General features: G+C 45.2%; 1 protein-coding gene across 2 annotated transcripts in view; it reads left to right on the forward strand.

Moving 5' to 3' along the window:
- Positions 1–3,882, forward strand: part of kansl1b (KAT8 regulatory NSL complex subunit 1b) — a 171,820-nt gene extending 167,938 nt beyond the window's left edge. For both annotated transcript variants that reach the window (XM_080213835.1, XM_080213836.1), the window contains exon 15: positions 1,648–3,882. In XM_080213835.1, coding sequence (XP_080069961.1) covers positions 1,648–1,866 — 219 coding nt within the window. In that variant the 3' untranslated portion in view covers positions 1,867–3,882. The remainder of the gene's footprint in view (positions 1–1,647) is intronic.
- Positions 3,883–26,128: the final 22,246 nt, after the last annotated feature.

Raw genomic sequence — 26,128 nt, forward strand, 5'->3', positions numbered from 1 at the left:
AGATCCCATTGCAATTGGAAATAACTTTCTTCACTGCCACTAATCTTAGTGTCATTGGAAAACTTACTAACCAGGCCTCCTATATTCTCTTCCAAATCATTAATATAAATGACAAATAACAATGGACCCAGCACTGATCCCTGAGGCACAGCGTTGGTCACAGGCTTCTTGTTTGAAGAACAACTCTCTACAACCACCTTCTGGCTTCTGTCAGGAAGCCAATTTCATATCCATTTAGATACCTCACCCTGAATCCCATGAGATTTAACCTGATGCGACAATGTACCATGTGATACCTTGTCAAAAGCCTTGCCAAAGTGCATGTAGACAACATCAACTGCACTGCCCTCATCTACCTTCTTGGTCACCCCTTCAAAAAATTCAAATCAAATTTGTGAGACATGATTTTCCATTCTAAAGCCATGCTGACTGTCTCTAATCAGTACTTGCCTGTAGATCCTGTCTCTGAATACCTTCCAACAATTTACCCACCACAGATGTGAGACTCACTGGCCTGTAGTTCCCAGGCTTTTCCCTGCAGCCCTTTTTAAACAAAGATACAACATTTGCCACCCTCCAATCTTCAGGCTCTTCACCCGTGACTATCGATGATTCAAATATCTCGGCTAGGGGATCTGCAATTAGCCTCCCACAATGTTCTGGGATACACTTCACAAGTCCTGGGGATTTATCTATCTTGATGCGCTTTAAGACTTCCAACACCACCTTCTCTGTAATATGTACATTCCTCAAGACATCACAATTTATTCCCCAAGTTCCTTAACATCCATGCTTTTCTCACGTGCTGTGAGCACCTTCACTCAGTCTCTTCAGTTTTTCACTTGAGACTCAGTACCAAACAATACCAGCAGTGCAGCTTCAACACAGGTTCGATAGAGTAAAGCCTCCCAAATGCTGTTTCATTGAACACTTCAGGAGGCAAAAACAGCAAGAGTTAGATACAGATACAGAGTAAAGCACCCTCTACCCAGCCATTTTCAGTCAGGTGTGCTGCAGTGGTAATGTCATTGGACTAGAAATTAGAGGCCTAGGCTCAGGAACATGGCAGCTAGTGCAATTTAAATTCCGTTAAAATCCAGACCGAGAAGCCACGTTCCATGATGATGACCATGAAACCATTGTCAATTGTTGTAAAACCTGTCTGGTTCATTAATGTTCCTTAGGGAGGGAAATCTGCCACCCTTACCTGATCTGGTCTACAAGTGACTCCAGACCCACAGCAATGTGGTTAACTCTTAACTGCCCACTGAAATAGTTTTGCAAATCACTCAGTTCAAGGGGCAATTAGGGATGGGCAATAAATGCTGCTTTTATCAGCAACGCCTACACCGATGAAAGAAGAACTGTGTGCCATTTCAAACATTCGCTGTTCGATGGTCTTTGAGTGAATTTTAATCTGAGCTGCACTATGCCTGTGCAGACTCATTTCATGGTTCATGGCCTCGGCACAAGCAACTAATGCCTTTGTATGCGACATATTTTACACTGTGCTTAAAGCAAAGGTAAAGCTTTGTCCCATTCATCCAGGGTGGGCAGCGGTGAAAGGCAGTTGGACTATCCTGATGAGTATGTATAATGGTGTGACACTGTGTTGTGTCTGTAATCAGCATCTCTGATTTATTCCAGACTGTTCAACCATGGGAGAAGCGAACATTCCCGCTGGCGTTTGATCCTGGCACTGAACGTGCGAGTCGAACTGAAACCAGCCACAGACAGACCAGAAACAGTCGCCGATCATCTGGAAGCAGCAGAGGAAGCAAAGAGACAGACAGTGGTTCACTGTCCTCGGTTCAGCACAATGACAAACAGAGACATTCTGTACCTCTGCGGCTCACACACAGATAAACAAACTTTAGTGGCAACTACATTTTGTTCTTGACGTTTGATATTCAAACTTCACCCAAAACAAAATTCACAGTTTTTAGTGAATTTAGAGTCCATTTTAGATAGCTTTCTTAGATTAAATTTTTTGTCACCGGCCACAGTTATCACGATGAAGAGGTTAGTTTGGTTATGTTAGATTCTAGGGTAAAAGCTGGATTAACTGATATTTCGGGTATTGGGCTGTATCAGTAGACCTGTAAACAGAGTTGCTAACTTCATTTGGTTGCGTGTAGTGATTATTGATCTCATAAATCAACAATGGAGCACACAGACATTAATGTTTAAAAGCAGTCCCGTTTTGTAATTGTTTCTGTTTCTGTGTTTTGCCATTTTCTCATCAGCGGCTATGATGACTAAATGTTTCACTCTTTTAAACAAACTGCATCACTTCCTACTTTGAGCTGTAAGGAAGCAGCAACCAAAGTGCACCACAGGCAGCAGCTCCACTCCAGGGATTAAATTGAAACGAAACCCCATCGAGGTTTGAATTGAATTTATTCTAGACTCGGTGAGTTGCTAAATGCAGTGGTCACGAGCACTTCCTGAGCTAACTGAGTTCAAAGAGGGAAGCAGATTGCTGTATAGTTCTGAATGATTTGGCAGTTGGATCCATGCTGATGTTGGCTCCTTACTGGTTTCTGCATTCTGCTTTAGCACTGGTGCAGTGGCAGCCTGGAATCAGATGTCCGATTAAGAGTTGGCAATTTGAAAGACTAATGATTAATTCCTAGTAGTGACCAGCTATTATGCCTGTCTCAGGTGCCTGTGGGAACAAGGTTAAAATGGCAATAAATGTACAGAAAGCATTCCATTTGTATCATCACAAATAATCTTACACTTTTAAACAGCTCAGAACTCTTGTGGCTGCTTCACCTCCCTTATGTTAAAGGAGGTGACGGGGTGTAGTCATCTTGAAAGGAGCTGTGTGAAGATGTTCTCACTACCGACAATCAGAGAATAGGCAAAAAAAACTGTCAGCAACTGGGCATGCTCGTTACCATTTATTCCCATCTGAATTGCTGGTAGTAAGTTGTGCTGAGCAGTGGATTCCATGCTGAAATAATCAAAGATTAATTTTCTCCATGCATAGTTCCATTCTGCTTGAACCTTCAGACACTTACGTCAGCACTTGATCAGGATATTGAATTAAATGAGGTGCTACAGCGCAGGAACGTGGGGGCTGCAGCAGTTTATGTCAAACACTTCAAATGCACTTGAAAACAAAACTAGGGCCAACTTGTCAAGGTTTAAAATGGGATTTTAAATGCTGAGAACAGAATCTTCCCGCACCAGAGCTGTAATGTAAAAGTAATACCCCAGAAGAAAAAGAGTAGAAAAGCACAAGAAATATACAGCAGGCCAGAGAGCACCTTGGATGAGAAGAGGCCAGTTAATTTACAGACTTGTCATAATAGCTCCCCAAAAGCAGTAAGCATTTATCCTTTCTCCACCTCATTCTTTACCTACCTTCCTGACCTACAGGCTGTTAATGTTGAGGGATGGGAATTTGAATCTCCATTCACACCACCAATCCTGTGGTGGAATTGTTGTGATATTTCCTGGGAGCCATCGTGAATGGAGGAGACTTGAGTTTTGTGGAATTGTACACACTGATTTCCTCCTTTTTGAACAGTAGTACTTCCTTCTGGATAAGATTTATGAAGGTTGGAGGTGCTCCATCTTAATTCCTACCCTATTTTGGTATCCTTGTTTTCCATGTTATGGCAATAGAGATCCAAATTAAATACAGGCCTCTATAATGCGATACTGGGGGATAATGTGCAGCTGTTGACACAAAATATTGATCACCGAAAGGCATTGATTTCCACTTAATGTGGGACTTGACAGTTCTAAAGCCAGTTCCATGGGGGAAGAATCCTTCCAGCCACTGTTTACTGTATTTTCAGGGCTACTCTGCAGGATTAGATCCATCTTTGAAAACAGATGGTCAGCAAAGCAAATGACTCATCCTCACCTCCGGCACAGAGATTCATCTGAATCTGATGCACCCTGCTCCTGGGTCAGCAACAATAAAGGCTAAACTCCTCCGAAGTTCCAACCATTCTACTTATTTAGACTGGCATGGAGACAGCTGCACCGCTGTGTGGCAGTCTTCTCTGCTCCTCCACTGGCACTGCTTGGTGCAACTCATTGCCATGATTGTTGAGCCAATGGAGAGCGAGAGAGAGAGATAGGTAGAGGAGCTCAACCATCTGAATCTGATTTGTCCACAATTGCTTGTGAGGTGCAGTGAGACAAGGATCTTATGTTTGTCGGGTGGGATGGGAGTGGAGGGAAGGGAACAAAAACTTGTGTTCCACAACATAGCATTGGTAATGAAGTGTGTAGTGAATCCAATCTGAATGGTTGAATTCACGGCATCTGACTGTCGCGAGAGGGGACTCTGACTGTCTGCCTCTGAGCTGCCTTTAGTCAGCGTATCCATCCAGTTTGGGCAAACTAGTGCCGCAATAATGGTCATAAAATGTTAAATATGCGTTTGCCCAAGGCTGTATAGCTTGTTGCGATTAGAACAGATTGATCCATGTTGGAACATTTAAGTTATGTGATTTATGCTAGGTGATTGAGGGTTTCAAAACTGCAAAGCAAAATCCAGGAAACCTGTTTGGATCTGTGGTCTGCCAAAGAAAAGACTTTACTAAACTGTAATCGGAGATCGGTCTTGTTGGGACTGAAGAGTGTCATTCAGTTTTCAATAAGCGTGCTAAAAGTTCTTTAGCTCTAGGTGTTTTTCTAAGTGTGACTGCCATACATAGCCGCTGGGTGTGACTGTGTCACGTACAAGTGATCAATAATCCTGGATACTTTACCTCTGTTCGGTAGCACTGCTGTGTGGAGATTTGAACAGAATGAATCTAGATCAGTGTTAACCTATATTTAGGTTTCAGCTAATGTTCCTCTTTTCTCAGTGCTTAGCATTCTGTGAATGCGGAACATCAGAAACAAACAGCTTGGTAAAAAGCATAGCAGATTCTCCCATTCACTCAAAAACTAAATGCATCTTATCAGTCGTTCAGAACATCACCCTGTCAAGAAACAGCATGAAAGCACGCACCATACTGTTCAGTTTGGTTGGTATATTTGCCTTCTAACCTGGGATTGTGTAACGTGTCTTGTGATTTAAAACTGGACTTCCAACTGAATCTGTGCAATCGAATGCAGTTAGCAAATTAATATGGTAACAGTCCTATCTTTCGGACTTTTCTGTGCTTCTGAGGGTTAATGCAACATGATGGGCGTAATTTTATCGGCACATCCACCCGAGGTTCATACGATCCTGCCCAAGACCAAAGGAGAATGTTCTTCTCCGAGTCTCGCCCGCCCCCAGAATCAGCAACTAATTGACCCCTCAAAACCAGCCATCGTAATTTTCATGAAGGCATTTCAGGTCAGTCTGTGTATCCCAATGCCCTGTCTACACACCAGCTGTTCATTCACCCAGTGATGGTTCTCCCTTTGTGTGACTTGTGTCTCCAGTTAGTCGAGCTGAGAATCCAAAGTATTTTTACATTTTGCTTAAATGTTTGCATTCATGAGCCTCCTTGTACTTGTTCAGTCAGGGCAACTTGTCACTTTATCGTTGAGGTAATGTTGTTTTGCGATCATGTGGACTTGTTAGCTTTTAAGATGCATCATCCAGATTTATTCTTAGAACAATCTGCTTTCAAGTACTTACTTAATCCTTCAGACTGGGTTTTCCGTGGCCTGTTTATGGAATTTTGGGAGTACGTTGGAAACAGGTTAACAAGTAACATAGATTCACTCTGGCAAAGCAGGAGGCCATTCAGCCACCGGGTTCATGCTAGTAAGGTAGAAACAGCAGTGAGAAAACGTTTGTGTGTAAGGACCCACTTGAATCTCCATTCCCACCCAAGTTGTTTTCAAGCTTGCACAGTCATAAGAATATTGCTTGTAGATCTGAACCTGTCCATCGATCGACCTGCCATGTTGAAGCCTGTTTGCCCACCTACTTGCACGCTGTTGTAAGGAATGGCAGAGTCTGTTGGAGCAGCCCTGGGGATTGGACTTGCGTTTCATAAAGAAGTGATATTTGGTGTTTGTCCTGCAGACGCCGTGGCCATTTCCACTCTGACATCGTCCCTTATCATTTTGGAAATTGTTCAAACTGTCCTTCAGTTGTACCCTCCCTTCCCATGTGGTGTCGAAAGCTAGTTCATTGTTAGCTTTGTGCCTGTCTGTATATTTCCATCTCAAAGTCAATGAAAAGTGTAAAAAAAATCAATTTTTTGATCTTTTATATACATTAAATAAAAATTGTAGCTGACTGCTTTGATTGTAGCACCCCTTAGCCTTGTAAAAATGTTCTATTTTGTACATATTTTCTCTTTTTTGAAAGCTGTGTATGGAGGTATGGGCTCTAGTTGTCCTTGCTGTATAGAAGGCTTTTCTTCATGCAGAGAAGCAGTGACTTTATGACTTAATCAACCCTAATGTTAAGCACATTCTGTGCTTATAAAAAGTTTAAAAATTTTAAAAATATTAAAAAAAGTTGAAGACTTTCTGGATTTGTTGGCATTTTCATTTGTCACACGAATATTCATTACGACTGACTTAAATGCATGTATTGTGTTCTTTCACTCTGCACCTCGTGATTATTTTGGAAATAGGTTGGAACAGGTAGAGGGGGCTAGATGTCAACATCTCATATAGAGATTACCATCTCCGGAACTGTAGCAATCCCTGCAGCAAAATACCAGAATGTCAGACTGGATTGTGTTCTCGGAATAATTCAGGAGAGAGCTTTACCAACCGTTGTACCTCTTATGACAATGTGTGTGAATCAGGTGCGTGGCTGAGAATGTGCAACAAGCATCTAGTTCCCTGGCTCCAACACTCAGGATGGTTAAAGCTGGAGCATTTCACTTGTGTCTGCTGGGCTCTTCCCAGCCACCCCACTACTGCAATAGGAAAAGCCAGCTCTCTGCCACCCCTACTATTATGGAGGAGGAAAACAGTCAGTCCAAGTCACACTCTATTCTGATTTTGATATATCACAATTGTTGCTTGTCATTGGGTCAGCATCCTGGAATTCTCTGCCCTTGGACAAATGGACTGTTCACAGAGCAGGCTACTCACCGTTTGATGACTATGAATGAAAAAATAAATGATTAGCTTCTCCCAAATCTCAAGAAGAGACTGTTTACTGGGCTGAGTGACGTGCGAATATGAACAAGGAGCAGGAGTAGGCCGTAGGAGTCGTGCCTGATCTGCTGTTTAGTAAGATTTTGGCTGATCTGATAAACTAACATCAAATTTGTATCCCACCTACCCTCAATAACTTATCACCCCTGCACTCCCCTTACCAAGAACCTGTCCACCTCTATAAATATTCGAAGGCTCTGCTTCTACCATCATCTCAGGAAGGGAGTTCCAAAGAATCATAAACCTCTGATAGAAAAAAATTTCAAGAACCTGTCCACCTCTATAAATATTCGAAGGTCTGCTTCTACCATCATCTCAGGAGGGAGTTCCAAAGAATCATAAACCTCTGATAGAAAAAAATTTCACCTCATCTCCACTTCAAATGGACAGCCCCTTATTTTGAAACAGTGATTCCAAGCTCTAGGTTCTCTCACAAGAGGAAGTATTATCATCTCCACATGCATCCTGTTAAGTCCCCTGAGAATCTTGTATATTTCAATCAAGTTGTCTTTTGCTAAACTTAAGTGGATACAAACCTAGCCTGTCCTGATTTTTCCTCTTAGGACAACCCACCCATTAAAGTATTAGTCTGGTAAACCTCCTCTGAACTGCTTCCAATGCATTTACATTTTTCCTTAAAATAGGAGACCAATACTGTACACAGTGCTACAAATGTGGTCACTCTAATGCTTTATTTAATTGAAGCATAATCTCCTTACTTTTGTATTCAATTTCCCTCAAGTGTTAAAGTTAGCTTTGACAAAGGGTCATCTGGACTCAACGTCAGCTCTTTTCTTTCCTTACAGATGGGGCCAGACCTGAGATTTTCCAGCATTTTTTTGGTTTTGGAAGTGATGTTCCTAACTGCTTTCCGCACTTGCATAATAGCCATTGATGTTCATGCACTAAGACACCCAGATAGCTCTGCAATCTCTCACTATTTAGATCATATGCTTATTTTTTATTCTTCCTGTCAAAATGAACGATTTCACATTTCCCACATCACACTCCAATTTGCCAGATCTTTGCCCACTCAACCTGTCTATATCTTTTTGTATGAAAGCAAAATATTGCCGATGCTGGGAATCATAAACAAAAGCAGAAAATGCTGGAAACCCTCAGCAGGTCTGACAGCACCTGTGAGGAGAGAGTAGAGCCAACGTTTCAAATCTGGATAAGGCCACCAGACTCCAAATATCAGCTCCATCTCTCCCCACGGGTGCTATCAGATCTGAGCTCAAATATTCCAGCATTTTATATCTTTTTGTAGCCTATGTTCTCTTCACAACTTACTTTCCTACCTGTCTGTATTATCAGCAGATTTGGCAAGTCATCCCTTCATCTAAGTCATTTATGTAAACAGCATTGATTCCTGTGGCACACCACTTGTTAACATCCTGCCAATCTGAAAAAGACCCCTTTACACATTTTCTCTGCTTCCTGTTAGCCAGCCAATCTTCTATCCATTGCCAATATGTTACCCCCAAGACCATGAGATTTTCCACCTTGATGTGGCGCTTTATCAAATGTTTTCTGGAAATCTTAGGGACAGTACATCCACCATTCCCCTTTATCCACAGGAAGCTACTTCTTCAAAGATCTCCAGTAAGTAGGTTGGTTACATCTGATTTCCCTCTCACAAAACCATGTTGAGCCTGCCTGATTAATGTGATAAAACCCTCCAGCAGATGTTCAGCTAACTGGCCTGAGGTTACCCATTTTCTGTCTCCCTTCCTGAGTAATGGAGTTACATTGGAAGATGGCCAATCTAATGGGACGTTCCCGGAATCCAGAGAGTTTTGGAAAATTAATGCATCAGCTCTCATTGGATACTTCTAAGACCCAAGGATGAAGTCCATCACACCAGGTTCTTGTTAGTCCACAGCTCAAACAGTTTACTCAGTACCACTTAGTCATACAGTACAGAAGAGGCTCTTTGGCCCATTGGGTCTACACGGACAAAGGGATAATGAATCTACACTATTCCCACTTTCCAGGACTTGGTTCATAGCCTTGAATATTACGACAGTTCAAGTGCTCACCCATGTATTGTTTAATGGTTATGATGGTTCCTGCCTCTACTACCCTCCCAGACAGTACATTCCAGACTCCTGCTACCCTCTGGGTGAAAAACTTTTCCTTAAATCTCCTCGAAACCTTCTGCCTCACCTTAATTCACCCCCTCCCCCTCCTCCCCCCCTTCTCCGCCCCAGGCATCATCCGCGACACAACCACAGCCACCGCCCACCACCCCCTGCTGTCAACCAGTGCAATCACATCCTTCCTATAGTGAGGTGACCAGAACTGCGCACACTACTCCAGCTGTGGTCTAACCAAAGTTTTGTGCAGTTCCAACACAACCTCCTTGCTCTTGTACTCTCTGACATGATTGATTAAGGCAAGTATCCTGCATGCCTTAACTACTCTATTAACGTGTCCTGCCACCTTCAAGGATCTGTGGACAAGCACCCCCACGTTTCTCAGTTCCTTTGTGCTTTTTGGTGTCCACTAAGTACCCCTTTGTCTTGTTACTCCTTCCAAAGTGCATCACCTCGCTGTTTTCTATCTGCCACTGATTTGCCCATCTGACCAATCCGTCACTACCTTCCTGTAACCTAAGACGGTCTTCGTCACTATTAACCACTCTGACAATCTTGATGTCATCCACAAACTGACTTATCGTAGCTCTCGTCCCCAACCACCACCCCCCCACCCCATACACACACACACACACACTCATCATCTATTTTGTTTATATGTGTGACTAATAAGGGACCTAGCACTGACCTGTGTGGTACTCCATTGGACACTGGCCTCCAGTCACACAAACAGCCTTCTACCTTCACCCTCTGTCTCTGACCACTGAGCCAGTTTTGCACCCAACTTGCTAAGTTACCATGGGTCCCATGTCCTTTTACCTTCTTTATCAGCCTCCCATTTGGGACCTTGTCAAAGGCTTTGCTGGAATTCATATAAACTACATTGACTGCACTGCCCTTGTCTATACACCTGGTCATCTTGAAAATTGAATTAAATTTGTTAGGCATGCCCTCCCCTGATGAAGCCCTGCTGACTATCTCTGATCAACTCTTGCCTCTCCAAGTGGAGAGAGATGTTCTCTTTCAAAAATTTCTCCAGTAGTTTCCCTACCATTGATGTGAGACTAACTGGTGTATAGTTCCCTGATTTAGCTACCACCCTTCTTGAAAAGTGTAATGATATTAGCTGTTCTCCTGTCCTCTGGCATTTCCACTGTGTAAGAAGTCTCACAAGTTAAAGTCCAACAGGTTTATTTGGCGGTAAAAGCCACTAGCTTCTGGGCCTCTGGCCCTTCGTCAGCTGAGTGGAGAGTTCTGATCACAAACGGGGCACGTAAAGACACACACTCAGTTTACAGAATACTGATTAGAATGCGAATCTTTACAGCTAATCAAGTCTTAAAGGTGCTGAAGTGTTCGCGGGAAAAAGGAGAGGGGTCACGGGCATTTGGCCTCTGACCTTTGGGTAAGCGTTCTCCAAGGTGGCCTTCACGACATACGACAGCGCAGAGTCACTGAGCAGAAACTGATAGCCAAGTTCTGCACAATACCAGATTTAAGTCCAACAGGTTTATTTGGTAGTACTAGCCACAAACTTTGTGTTCTCCTTCATCAGGTGATTGGGAGTCATGTTCTCAAACAGGGCGTATAAAGACACAAGCTCAATTTACAAAATAATGGTTGGAATGCGAGTCTTTACAGGTAATCAAGTCTTAAAGGTGCAGACGATGTGAGTGGAGAGAGCGTTAAGCACAGGTTAAAGAGATGTGTATTGTCTCCAGCCAGGACAGTTAGTGACATTTTGCAAGCCGAGACAAGGCGGGGGGGGGGGGGGGGGGGTGTGTGTGTGTGGGGGGGGGGGGGGGGTGGGGTGGTGTGGGGGTGGTGGGGGGGGTGGTGGGGGGGGTGGGGGGGGTGGGGGGGGGGGTGGGGTGGTGGGGGGGGGGGTGGGGGGGTGGTGGGGTGGTGGGGGGGGGGGTGGGGGTGGGGTGGTGGGGTGGGTGGGGTGGGGTGGGGGGGTGGGGGGGCAGTGGGGGGTGGGGTGGGGTGGGGGGGGTGGGGGGTGGGGGGGGGGTGGGGGGTGGGGGGGGGGTGTGGGGGCAGGTGGGTGAGGATGGGGATTACAGATAGTGTGATGTGAACCCAAGATCCCGGTTGAGGCCGTCCTCATGTGTGCAGAACTTGGCTATCAGTCTCTGCTCAGTGACTCTGTACTGTCGTGTGTTGTGGTCACCTTGGAGAATGCTTACCCGAAGATCAGAGGCTGAATGCCCGTGACCACTGACTATCAGGAAGGGAACACTCGTGCCTGGTGATTATTAAGCAGTGTTCATTCACCCGTTGTTGGAACGCCTGCATGGTCTCCCCAATGTACTATGCTTCCCAAAGCATGAATGTTAAAACATGAATGAGGCTAATTTTAGACTCCCCTACCTTTGGGAAAAGATGTTCACTATCTACCTTATCTATGCCCTTCATTATTTTATAGACCTCTATAACATCACCCCTCAGCCTCCTATGTTCTGGGGAAAAGTCCTCTTCTATCCTTATAACTCAAACCAAGTCCCAGTAGCATCATAGTAAATCTTTTCTGCACTTTCTAGTTTAATAATATCTTTCCCATAATAGGGTGACCAGAACTGCATACAGTATTCCAAGTGTAGCCTTATCATTATCTTGTACAATTTCAACAAGGCATCCTAACTTGGTCTACATTGTCTACGTATCTCTATTGTTCGCTGACTGTTTGGAGGTCTATAATACACTCCCAATAACGTAACTGACCTTTTTCCTAAGCTCTACCTACAAAGCCTCATTTGAAGACCCTTCGATGTTGTTCAATGTGTCAATCCACACCCTTCACTCATCAGTGTTCCTGTAACACTCCTATCATTAAAGCAGAGACCATCCAGCCTTGCCTTGCTCCTTTGAAACTCAGTAAGAAGTCTGACAACACCAGGTTTAAGTCCAACCGATGTATTTGATAGTAAACTCACAATAAATCGGTTGGACTTAAACCTGGTGTTGTCAGACTTCTTACTGTGTTTACCCCAGTCCAACGCTGGCATCTCCACACCTTTGAAACTCCACATGGTTGAACTCCCTCTGTCTTGGTTCCTTTACTTGCCTCACTACCACTTCTTTTTTTGATTAGTTTTCCTGAGTACATCCCTCCTTTCCATCCCTGATTTATATCTGTTCCTGGGATGTCCCGTGTAACTCTGTAGTGAAGACTGATACAAAATACCTGCTGAATTCATCTGCCATTTCCTTAATCTTAATTTCCATTATTAATGCTCCAGACTCATTTTCCATAGAATCTCCACAGTGCAGAAGGAGGCCATTTGGCCCATTGAGTCTGTACCACCACTTTGAAAGAGCATCTAACCCCATCCGCCTGCCCCCCTTCTCCCCCGCTCCCCCCCACAACATATAACCCTGTGCATTTACCATGACTAGTCCACAAAAAGGTGAGTGGGTGTGAAGTAAGTAAGCGGTACAGTGTCACAGATTGAGAAAGTATTTCTCTTCACCTCACTAGGAAACATTGTCAACTAATTGGCAAGATGCAAAAATGAGGGTGGATTCCTACAGCCACCGCTCTGCTCAGTAAGCGTGGTGGGAGACACAGATCAGCGATAAAACTAAGAACATGTGTTTGGAAAAGGCTAACAAACAGCCTGGGAAAGGGTTTGAGTGACTGTGTTCTGAATGCAGGTTTAAATAGATCCAACGCCAGAGAGCTGGGCCAGTGAGGAAGACTCGAGTTGCAGCCTGTGTGATCTTTGTCTGTGAATCTTTTTATAGTTACTTGTTCAATTTACATTGTTTTATTTTGAATTAGACAGTGTGGAGGAGGATAAGTTGTGATAAAATGGTGGAGGGGTTGTTAGAGAAATTGCTTTGTTTCTGATGGGAGAATGAAGATTCTGGAACAATAAAATGAGACACTTTGGCTTAAATTCAAAAGATTGTGGTTGTGGAAAGTTATCAAACCTACCTTTTTTATACATAATTTCTTGAGAATTTACCTTTTCCTTTGCGTTTTAATTACAGAATTGCAAAAAAAGAATGAACATTACTTTTGAACCTATTTCCTATATTTTTGTTAAATATTCTATTTTCATTTCAATTTTCAATGTTAAGATTGAATTTCAGTAAGGTTACAAGCTGTGGAGATTATGGAGGGAGTTTTCCTGTCTCACCCACCACGGGAATCGTAGTGGGTGCTGGGGGTGGGGGCCATGCAAAGGTCCATTAATCTTGGGTGGGACTTCCTGGTTCTGGGGTGGTGCGGCTGGACAATCCTGCCCTTTTGTGTTGGGAAGCTTCCATGAGTAATTGAGTATGTGTGTTTAAGAAATTGTCTGGGTTTCCTATGTTGTGTTGCTAACTTTAGTTTTTCCTTTTCTCTTTGCAGTGGCAAAAGCCTATATTGTCTTGTATAGCATATCGTCAAAGTGGAATGGGGAGTATTTTTAAAGAAGATTAATCGGTTTCCTATCGATGACATCCTTCAGTTCCAACAAATGCCCATTTGACCGTAAGTTGCTCTAAGGATGACCAACTAAGAAGTAAAGGGTATATATAAAGCTAATTACGGTGGGGTTGGGTCAACTAATGTTTTCTGTTGGGCAGTTCTGAACACACTGAGATATGATGTAAAGAGGAAATAAAGAGTTCCCTCTGAATGGAGCAGTTTTCAGTTTGTCAGTTAATGAACAGATCTTAGTCTTGTAACAGGTCTCTGAGAATAAAACAGATCCTGTGTTAGTCAGTGTTGCAGAGTCCACCAGACTATCTAAAGGCCTGAGGGAAGGGGAATTCTGGGGATTTTGTACCACTGAGGACTGGCGTGACCCAAGTGAGGAAGTGTTTATACACAAGAGCCTTGTCGGTGAGGAGTTCAGGCAGAATACCATCACTGGTGAATATGACTCAAGGGTGAAACCAGGTGAGTGGGAAGTGGAGGCTGATCTGCCGTTCATGTGGAAAATAATGCTGGTGCTTATAACAATGTGAGTCAAATCCTTATTGCATTTGGGGGGGGTGGATAGAAACTTGCATTACTTGTTTTTTGCCTTAACAAAACATGACAGCAGCCACTTTCAAATCAACAGAACTGCCCTGTGCACAGTCAAATCACCGGAAAGTGGAAAGGGAGTAAGAATAGCTGAAAGGGAGGGGAACAGACCTGTCTCCGGTAAGTCAAAGAAAATTCGGGTGCAATCAAGGTGCACTCCCAATAAGATGGAAAACTGGATAACAAAGCCTGAGCTCCTGGAAGATGTAAAATATAAAGAATGGGTTAAAGAACTGTCTGTGTGTGTTTGTGTGTGTGAGTGCACATGTGTATGTATCTGTGTGTGTGTGTGTGTGTGTATCTGTGTGTCTGTGTGTGTATCTGTGTGTCTGTGTGTGTGTGTGTATCTGTGTGTCTGTGTGTGTGTGTATCTGTGTGTGCGTGTGTGCATGTGTGTGTGTATGTGTGTGTGTGCATGTCTGCGTGTGTGTGTGTCTGTGTGTGCGCGTGTGTGCATGTCTGCGTGTGTGTGTGTCTGTGTGTGCGCGTGTGTGCATGTCTGTGTGTGTATGTGTGTGTGTGTGCATGTCTGTGTGTGTGTGTGTGTGTGTATGTATCTGTGTGTGTGTGTATCTGTGTGTGTGTGTGTGCATGTCTGTGTGTGTGTATCTGTGTGTGTGTGTGCATTCTGTGTGTGCATGTATGTGTGTATGTTTGTGGGTGTATGTATGTGTGTGTTCCTGAATGTGTATGTGTCTGTGTTTATGTGTGTCTGTTTGTGTGTGTTTATCAGGTTCTTAATGCAACAACAATTTACACAGCCTCTTTAATGGAATGGAACCTCCCGGGGTACTTTTAATCCTCCCCAGTTTAGGTTGGGGAGTTTACAGTGAGAGAGGATAAAAGAGCAGCAAACTCAGAGGAGAGAGAAGGCAGTGAGCTGAAACTGAGGTTGGTCTGAGGGGATGAGGAGTTGTTTGGTGCAGAGACTGAAGGAGGGACGCTGTGAAGAACCTGGCTGAGAAAATGTTTATTGTACCTGGGAGGCGGGAGTGAATACGGATTTTCAATGAATGGTGAGAGGATTACACAAGAGGAGATACTGGGAGGAGTAGGGGGTCAGGGCAGGGTGCGATCCTGTGATAATCTCCACACCACCAGTGCCAGTGTGCTGGGGCAAGTGGAGGAAAGTGTAGCAGGAGGGTGAGCTCCATTAAGGGGATGGTGTTATATAATATTATAATGGTGTTGTACATTGAAATAGTGCATGGTTGCTTCAAGAGCAGGTCGTATGATTGCTGCTGATGGCACTGGGCTGTCTCAGGGACTCCTGCTTTTCATTTCAGTTTGTTCTGTGTTCAGGCCAGAGTTCCTAGTGTGCAAATCACATCATTTCCCCACCACCCCTAACATAGTTTGGACATCAGAATGATAGGGAGTGGGATAGCTTGATCTTGGGATTGGACACAGCTCGGCACAACATCGAGGGCCGAAGGGCCTATACTGTGCTGTAATGTTCTTTGTTCTATGACATTAGAAAAAGAAGATTGGTGATGAGGATGGGGTTTTACTTCTTTGAGATCATCAAGAGGAAAGAAGACCTCATGAGTCCTCACACCTCGAGTATTAGAAAACTGGGGTAAAGAAACATCCGGATTGAAGACTGAAGTTCCAGTGCAGGGAGATCAAGTCAGAATAAAGCTCTCTGTGCACTTTTAAAGGAGGGATTTTCTTCTGGTCAGAGAAGAGCAAGAGTCCAGACAGTATTCGGCATCTTTGAAAAGAAAGGTGAGCCGTCTCGAGTCTCTAGTGTCTGCAAGAGAAATGATTGGTCAATTGGGACCTTTCAATGAAGAAAGAATCAGTTGGTTTCTGTGCAAAGTGGTTTCAGTATTTTAAACAAGCCAATAGCCTTGCAAATGAGATGCTGGTACTGGTTTTTCTCAATACAATCGGAAGTTGTTTATCAAACTGGAGGCCTGTGACCAGCGGTGTGCCTCAGGGGTCGGTGCTGGGTCCACTGTTATTTGTCATTTATGTTAACGCTTTGGATGAGAATATAGGAGGCATGGTTAGTAAGTTTGCAGATGACACCAAGATTGGTGGCACAGTGGACAGTGAAGAAGGTTATTTAGGATTGCAATGGGATCTTGATCAATTGGGCCAGTGGGCGGACGAATGACAGATGGAGTTTAATTTAGATAAATGCGAGGTGATGCATTTTGGGAGATCGAACCAGGGTAGGATTTACTTAGTTAATGGTAGGGCACTGGGGAGAGTTACAGAATACAGCGATCTAGGGGTACAGGTTCATAGCTCCTTGAAAGTGGAGTCACAGGTGGACAGAGTGGTGAAGAAGGCATTCGGCATGCTTGGTTTCATCGGTCAGAATATTGAATACAGGAGTTGGGACGTCTTGTTGAAGTTGTACAAGACATTGGTAAGGCCACACTTGGAATACTGTGTACAGTTCTGGTCACCCTATTATAGAAAGAATATTATTAAACTAGAAAGAGTGCAGAATAGATTTACTGGGATGCTATTGGGGCTTAGTGGTTGGAGAGGCTGGATAGACTGGGACTTTTTTCTCTGGAGTGTAGAATACTGAGGGGTGATCTTATAGAGGTCTATAAAATAATGAGAGGCACAGATCAGCTAGATAGTCAATATCTTTTCCCAAAGGGAGGGGAGTCTAAAATTAGAGGGCATAGGTTTAAGGTCAGAAAGGAGAAATACAAAAGTGTCCAGAGGGGTAATTTTTTCACACAGAGGGTGGTGAGTGTCTGGAACAAGCGGCTAGAGGTAGTAGTATAGGTGGGTACAATTTTGTCTTTTAAAAAGGATTTAGACAGTTACATGAGTAAGATTGGTAGCAAGAGATATGGGCCAAATGCGGGCAATTGGCACTAGTTTAGGTGTTAAAAAAGGGCAGTATGGACAAGTTGGGCCGAAGGGTCTGTTTCCATGCTGTAAACCCCTGTGACTCTAAGTTAAAACCTTCAATTTGCTCGAGAGCGTGGTTCATTCACCAAATCTAGGAATGAAAGCTTAGGAACACTTGACAATAATCCTTGAACAGCATTACTCTCCAAAACCACTGATCATCACAGAATGGTTCAGGTCCCACCGAAGGAATCAAGTGGAAGGCAGAAGCATTGCTCCATTTGTGGCAACCTTAAAAAGGCCGGCACAACAACTGGGAGTTGTTAGAAGATACTCATCGAGATTGTCCAGCTTGCAGACTCCAAAATGTCGCTATCCAAGGAAGATTGCTCACTGTACATGCTTTGAGTTTAAAGACAGCAATGTCACAATGCCATTGGAACTGGCTGCCTAAATATCTTCACAATTTGGTGCAGGAATCGGTCCGCAGGTGGGGAACTGTCCATTAGAAATTGAAACAGCAACACAATGTCACAGATGTGCCAAAATGGGCCATTCAGTGAGTGAATACTGGAGCAAGATAGTCAATGCAAGAGTTGTGGCAAAATGGGTCACATTACCAAAACTTGCTGGGCCAGAGCAGCTTCCCCATGAGAAGAATGTTCAGAAGAAGAATCTGGGATCTTCAAGAAAAAGAACAAGTTGCATTCTACAAAAATAGTTCAGAAACATGGGTAGAGGTAGAGAGATTCTTCCTGCTTAGAAAGGACAGCAGGACTAGAGGGCACAGCCTCAAGATAAGGGGGGGGGAGTTTAGATCAGAGTTGAGGAGGAACTTCTTCACTCAAAGGGTGGTGAATCTCTGGAATTCTCTGCCCGTTGAAGTGGTGGAGGCTGCCTCATTGAATATATTTAAGACGCGGGTAGATAGGTTTCTGATAGACAAGGGAATTAAGGGTTATGGGGAGAAAGCGGGAAAGTGGAACTGATCCACTTCAGATCAGCCATGATCTTATTGAATGGCGGGGCAGGCTCGAAGGGCTAGATGGCCTACTCCTGCTCCTATTTCTTATGTTCTTATGAAAAGAATTGCAACTGTGAAGAGACTGTCCAGAAATGGCAAAGAGGTTTTCTGCAGGGGAGGCCGCGTTTCACAATCCTGATGGAGTTTTTTGAGAGTAAGTGATGAAGATGAGGGCAGGGCAGTACATGGACTTCAGCAAGGTCCTTGACAAGGTCCCTCATGGCCGGCTGATACAGAAGGTGAAGAACATGGGCCCTGTGGTGAGCTGGGAAGACGGACACAGAACTGGTTTGGTCATCGAAGACAGAGAGTAGCGGTAGAAGGGTGTTTTTTGACTGGAAATCTGTGATCAGCGGTGTTCCGCAGGGATCAGGACCTGTGTTGTTTGTAATTTATATAAACGATCTGGAGGAGAATGTAGGAGGTCTGTTTAGTAAGTTTGTACATGACCCGAAGACTGGGGGAGCTGCGGATAGTGAGAGGGATTGCCAGAGGATGCAGCAGGATATGAAAGGCTGGAGACTGGGCAGAGAAATGGCAGCTAGAATCCCTACAGCCATTCGGCCCATTGAGTCTGCACTGACCACAATCCCACCCAGACCCCATCCCCACAACCCCACATCTACCCTAACTAGGAATTTAATCTGGACAAATGCGAGGTGATGTATTTTGGAAAGTCTATGCAGAAAGGAAATGTACAATAACCAAAAGACAAAATACTGGAAAATCTCAGCAGGTCTGGCAGCATCTGTAAGGAGAGAAAAGAACTGACATTTCGAATCCAGATGACACTTGTCAAAGCTTTGACAAAGATTTTCCAGCGTTTTCTCTTCTGGTTTCAGATTCCAGCATCCACAGTAATTTGCTTTTATTAGGAAGTATACAGTAAATGGTAGTGCCCTTAGAAGCTTAATATACGGAGGGATCTCGGCAGACAGGTCCACGGTTCCCTAAAAGCAGTGACACAAGTGGATCGGGTGGTCAAGGCCGCAGATGGCATGCTTGCCTTCAGCAGTCAGGGCACAGGGCATAAAAATTGGCAGTAACGGGTGGGGTGCCACAGGGATCGGTGCTGGGACCCCAGATATTCACAATATATATTAATGATTTGGATGAGGGAATAAAATGTAACATCTGAAAGTTTGCAGACGATACCAGGTTGGGTGGGAGGGTGAACTGTGATGAGGATGTGGGGATCCTTCAGAATGATCTGGACAGGTTGGGTGAGTGGGCAAATCAATGACAGACGCAGTATAATTTGGATAAATGTGAGGTTATTCACTTTGGAAGCAAAAACAAGAAGGCAGAAGGCTTGAATGGCTGTAAATTGGGAGCGGGGAGCGTGCAGAGGGACCTGGGTGTCCTTGTGCACCAGTCATTGAATGTAAGCATGCAGGAGCAGCAGGCAGTAAAGAAGGCTTGTGATATGTTGGCCTTCGTTGTGAGAGTTTTGAGCACAGGAGCAGGGATATCTTGCTGCAATTGTAAATTGGATTAGACACTGGCTCAATGGAAGAAGCCAGAGAGTGGTTGTGGAGGATTGCTTCTCTGAGTGGAGGCCTGTGACTGGTGGTGTGCCGCAGGGATCGGTGTTGGGTCCATTGTTGTTTGTCATCTATATCAATGATCTGGATGATAATGTGGTAAATTGGATCAGCAAATTTGCTGATGATACAAAGATTGGAGGTGTAGTGGACAGTGAGGAAGGTTTTCAAAGCTTGCAGAGGGATTTGGACCAACTAGAAAAATGGGCTGAAAAATGGCAGATGGAATTTAACGCAGACAAGTGTGAGGTATTCAACTTGAAAGGACAAACCAAAGTAGAACCTACAGGGTAAATGGTAGGACACTGAAGAGTGCAGTAGAACAGAGGGATCTGGGAATACAGATACATAATTCCCTAAAAGTGGCGTCACAGGTAGATAGGGTCATAAAAAGGCGTTTGATAATGTGCCTCACAAAAGGTTGCTTCAGAAGGTTAGGGGGCACGGAGTTGGGGGTAAGGTGTTAGCGTAGATAGAGGATTGGTTGCCTAATAGGAGGCAGAGAGTTGGTATCAATGGGTTCTATTCGGATTGGCGGTTGGTGACTAGTGGAGTGCCGCAGGGATCGGTGCCGGGGCCTCAGCTATTTACCATTTATATAGATGATCTGGAGGAGGGGGCTGAGTGTAGGGTGATAAAATTTGCTGATGACACGAAGATGAGTGGAAAAGCAAATTGTGCAGAGGGTGTGGAAAGTCTGCAGAGGGATCTAGATAGGCTGGGCGAGTGGGCGAGGACCTGGCAGATGGAGTACAATGTTAGCAAGTGTGAGGTTATCCACTTTGGCAGGAATAATAGTAGGAGGGATTACTATTTAAAGGGCGAAAAGCTGCAGCATGCTACGGTGCAGAGGGACCTGGGGGTCCTTGTGCACAATTTGCAAAAACCCAGTCTGCAGGTGCAGCAGGTGATCAAGAAGGTGAATGGGATGCTGGCCTTCGTAGCGAGGGGGATAGAATATAAAAGCAGGGAGGTCTTGCTGCAACAGTATAGGGTACTGGTGAGGCCGCAGCTGGAGTACTGTGTGCAGTTTAGGTTGCTGCACTTGCGGAAGGATATATTGGCCTTGGAGGGAGTGCAGAGGAGGTTCACTAGGCTGATACCGGAGATGAGGGGGTTGGCCTATGAAGAGAGACTAAATAGACTGGGTGTGTACTCGTTGGAGTTTAGAAGGATGAGGGGGGATCTTATAGAGGTGTATAAGATAATGAAGGGGATGGATAGGGTAGAGGTAGAGAGATTCTTCCCGCTTAGAAAGGATAGCAGGACTAGAGGGCACAGCCTCAAGATAAGGGGGGGTGCAGTTTAGATCAGAGTTGAGGAGGAACTTCTTCACTCAAAGGGTGGTGAATCTCTGGAATTCTCTGCCCGTTGAAGTGGTGGAGGCTACCTCGCTAAATATATTTAAGTCACGAGTAGATAGGTTTCTGGTAGACAGGGGAATTAAGGGTTATGGGGAGAAAGCGGGAATGTGGAACTGATCCACTTCAGATCAGCCATGATCTTATTGAATGGCGGGGCAGGCTCGAAGGGCTAGATGGCCTACTCCTGCTCCTATTTCTTATGTTCTTATGTTGCCGGGACTTGAGAAGCTGGGTTACAGAGTGAGATTGAATAGGTTAGGACTTTATTCCCTGGAGCGTAGAAGAATGAGGGGAGATTTGAGAGAGGTGTATAAGATTTTGATGGGTATCGATAGAGTGAATGCAAGCAGGTTTTTTCCACGGGGGCTAGGGGAGAAAAAAACCAGAGGGAATGGGTTAAGGGTGAAAGGAGAAAAGTTTAAAGGGAATATTGTGTGGGGACGGGAGCTTCTTCACGCAGAGAGTGGTGGGAGTGTGGAATGAGCTGCCGGATAAATGCGGGGTCACTTTTAACATTTAAGAGAAACTTGGACGGGTTCATGGATGAGAGGGGCGTGGAGGGATATGGTTCAAGTGCAGGTCAGTGGGACTAGGCAAAAAATGGTTCGGCACAGACAAGAAGGGCCAAAAGGCCTGTTTCTGAGCTGTAATTTTCTATGGTTCTAATTACACGGGGCCTTGGTGAGGCTACACTGAGAGTATTGTGTGCAGTTTTGGTCTCCTTTCTCTGAGGAAGGATGTTCTTGCTCTGGAGGGAGTGCAGTGAGGGTTCACCAGGCTGATCCCGGGGATGGCGGGGCTGAGGGATGAGGAGAGATTGACCAGGTTAGGATTGTTTTCGCTGGAGTTCAGATGAATGAGGAGGGAATCTCATAGGGATTTATAACATTCTAACAGGACCGGACAGAGTAGATGCAGGGCGGATGTTCCTGATGGTGGGGGAGTCCAGAACCAGGGGTCACAGTCTGAGGATTCGGGGTAGACCGTTTAGGACGGAGGTGAGGAGACATTTCTTCACCCGGAGAGTGGTGAGCCTGTGGAATTCATTACCACAGGAAATAGTTAATACCAAAACATTGAATGTATTCAAGAGGCGGATGGATATAGCACTTGGGGTGAATGGGACCAAAGGTTATGGGGAGAAAGCAGGATTGGGCTATTGAGTCGGATGATCAGCCATGATCATAATGAATGGCGGAGCAGGCTCGAAGGGCGAATGGCCTCCTCCTGCTCCTATCTCCGATGTTTGTAAGGCAGCTGGCCGAGGGGCAGAGTGGGGAGGGGGTAAGGAGAGCGGGAATGCAGAAGTGGAAAAATGGAAGAGAGAAAGGAGGATGATAAAAATGAGCTGGAAAAAAGAAACAGATTGAAATAAATGGAAATGGGGTGAAGGGGGTGGAGAGAGTTGATGCTCTGAAGTTGTTGAACTCAATGTTCAGTCCAGGAAGTTTGTAAAATGCCCAGTCGGAAAATGAGGTGCTGTTCCTGGGATTCGGGGTTCACTAGAACATTGCAAAAGGCCAGGGACGGACATGTGGACAGGAGAGCAGGGTGGTGTGTTTGCAATGGTGACAGGAAGGTCTGGGTCCCACTTGCGGACGGACTGAAGGTGGTCACCCAGTCTGATTCCTGGCTCTCTGCGATGTAGAATGGACCGCACTGGGAGCAGCGATTGCAACAGACAAGATCAAAGGAGGTGCACTTGAAACGGGGTGTTTAGGACCTGGGACACTGAGCAGGGAGGAGGTAAAGGGGCAGGTGTTACACCTTCTGCGATTGCATGGGAAGGTGCCGTGGGCAGGGGTGTGATGGAGGAGTGGACCAGGATGTCCCGGAGAGAGCGGTCCCTGCGGAATGCTGACCGGGGAAGTGAGGGGAAGATGTGATTGGTGGTGGCATCACGCTGGAGTTGGTGGGAATGGTGAAGGATGATCCTTTGAATGAGGAGGCTGGTGGGGTGAAAAGTGAGGACAAGGGAGTGAGGGGAAGGGGTGACAGCATTGGCCGGGTGGCACGGTAGCACAGTGGTCAGCACTGCTGCTTCACAGCTCCAGGGTCCTGGGTTCGATTCCCGGTTCAGGTCACTGTCTGTGTGGAGTTTGCACATTCTCCCCGTGTCTGTGTGGGTTTCCTCCGGGTGCTCCGGTTTCTTCCCACAGTCCAAAGATGTGTGGGTTAGGTTGATTGGCCGTGCTAAGAAATTGCCCCTTAGTGTCCAGGGATGCGTAGGTTAGAGGGATTAGTGGGGTATAATATGTAGGGATATGGGGGTAGGGTCTGGGTGGGATTGTGTTCGGTGCAGACTCGATGGGCCGAAGGGCCTCTTTCTGCACTGTAGGGTTCTATGATTCTAGGTCAGACACGGTTGAGAACCCTGTCACCCACAACCCTACATCCTCCTCTGCTTCACAGTTTACAGACTAAAAACCACAGAGCTTGATACACATACTTTATTTCCAAACTTTTACTTTTACAGCAACATTTATCAATGTAAACCAGTGATTAAAACAGGTACAGCGTCGCGCAATCACAGACAAGAAGCAAAGCCACTGAACATTAGCAAAGATGTTACATGGGGATAAAGATACCCTGTGTCTCACATCTCAAAGAGCAAGCTTTAGGAAATAACATGCAGCTGTTACAAACACACCTTCATGTCGGCACTAACCTGTCGGAGCCCAGAGAAATCCCGAGTAGAAGAAGGAATCTCTGTTCAAAGAGATCAGCTTTGATGGTTTAAGAACCTCTCCCAAAACCCTGACTATTCCCATGTCCTCAGCCTCTGAGAGAAATGTGGAGGCTGACAATTGCTACAAGACTAAGATACAGATCAGTGTCTGAACCCAGCACAGGGAGTCATCCTGGACACTGCCGTCCTGTCCTGATCTGCGTAGAAAACAAATCAACTTGTGTCCCAGGAACTGAGCTGGTGTCAGTCACAGTGGCTCAGTTAACTGTGGGCGCAGTAAGAAATCTCACAACACCAGGTTAGCACTGCTGCCACACTCACCTGATGAAGGAGCAGCACTCTGAAAGCTCGTGATACCAGATAAACCTGCTGGATGTTAACCTTGTGTTGTGAGACTTCTTACTGTGTTTACCCCAGTCCAACGACACATCGTGACTACCACCGACACCTCGGTGAACTATGGACCAGTTTGTCTGTAACCGATATCAGGACAGGAGGTTTTGGTTGGGAAATGATTACCCGGTTGAGTTACCCCTGTGCAGTCAGGTTCCAGCGGCCGCAGCTCAGAGCTGGACATTGATGGGCAATAAGGAGCTGCTTTTGGACACAGCTTCCAATTTGGAAATGAATCAATAAGTTTGGAACACTGACAAGACCAATTGGATATGTTGCTGGTAACTCATAAACCAGGAACTCCTCAGAGCCTCTCGCACTCTCCCACTTTGTGCAAGTGATTTCGTCAGAGTGCAGGGAAACTCCGTTGTCCAAATAATCAGGGTTTTGCTGCACCCTGTCCTGGACTTTCATTTTTAAAGTAGGAACAGCCACCATGAATTCTGTGACCAGTGATCCTGGGTTCAGTCAGAATTCCAGAGGAAAGCTGTGTCCCTTTTGCTCCCAGACTCACTGCGGTGGGCAAACAGGTCACAGAGTTGGAGAAGCTACTACCCGTTTGTGGGTTTTCCGTGAGTGAATCTCTGCCAGAAGGTCTGGGAATGATCCATTCCAGGTTTAAAGGAGTTAGTTCATATTGATCAGAAGTGGTTTGGATCTGGATCTGAACCCTTTAACACAGCTTCGACAAACTGAGTGCAGATTCCAGCAGTTCTCAGTCTGCCCATGACTGTGCTAGGTCTGGTTATTCAGTACCAGCTAATTACAAAATACTCACCACGTTCCTGACTCTGGATACTACACACAGAAAGCTTTTTCACAAATATTAGAACAATCAGATACAATCAATGTGAGCAAAGCCACAGCGTCCATCAGCGACAACAGAAACCTCTCAGCTGACCCGCTGGGCTCAGTGTTAAAACACTCACACATTCTGCAGGGAGTCACACATCCACAGTACACCGAATCAGAACATGGGCAAATGTGGAACTGGTTGCTACACAGAGTCGTTGGAAAAGTTAACAGCATTAACGGAAAGGAAGGCTTGATGCAAAGAGAAAGGATTGGAAGGATATATCAACATTATGAGACGAGCTTGTCAGGATGGGAGAAGCCTCATGTGGTGGGAGTCCATTTGTCAGCCTGAGTCCAACCTCTGTTCAAACAGCTGCCCATTCAATCTATCTCAGCTAATCAGACACCTCATCATAACTCTACCTTCTAACCAGTCATTCAGGTACTAGGTATTACTGCTAGTTAGCTCTGGCAAACTCTTCCGTTGCCAGTTAAGGTCAATTTGTACCAGTGTAGGATCATTAACCAGTCTGTCCTGTAGGTCCAGGATTGCTGAGACAGGTAGTGGGATGGATTGTGATTGGGTTCCCAGGGAATGACATTCAGGGCCAGGGATTAATCTCAATTAGAGATTTCCTCCTTCATATTTTCCAGAAAATCTTCAGATGCAATAATGTGAAGATGAAAAATGTGAATAGTCACTGGAGGCAATGAGAGCAGTGGACAGTGATCCAGTGGACAGTGATCCAGTGGACAATGAGTCAGGAAACAATGAACCCAGTGGGCAGTGAGATCAGTGGACAGTGAGATCAATGGACAGTGATCCAGTGGACAGTGAGTCAGGGAACAATGAACCCAATGGGCAGTGAGATCAGTGGACAGTGAGCCCAATGGGCAGTGATCCAGTGAGATGGATGGACAGTTTGTGTGTGTGTGGTTTACGAAGGGAACCCACATTGATGCTTCCGTTCACACATTAGGCTGGGTTAATGTGATCAGTAATGAGAACTGAGGATATTTAAACGTGGCAGAAGGGTCTCTCTCTGTTGTCCCACCTCCATTTCACACACATCCCATCTCTGCTGTCATGGGAAGGAGGCAGGGTGTGACTCATAGGTGGGAAGATCAAACATAATCGGATCACTTGTACTCATTGCTGGATAGATACAGCTCCATTTTCACTGTCAAGTTTTAAACCCCCAACCTTTTAAATATCCTGCGTTAGTCAGGGTTGGAAAAAGTCAATTTTAGCAGTAACAGTGGCTGCTTGTTGACATAAGGTTGG

Source organism: Carcharhinus amblyrhynchos, chromosome 27 (assembly GCF_965287045.1).
Source record: "Carcharhinus amblyrhynchos chromosome 27, sCarAmb.v2.hapA, whole genome shotgun sequence".
Classification (NCBI taxonomy): Eukaryota; Metazoa; Chordata; class Chondrichthyes; order Carcharhiniformes; family Carcharhinidae; genus Carcharhinus; species Carcharhinus amblyrhynchos.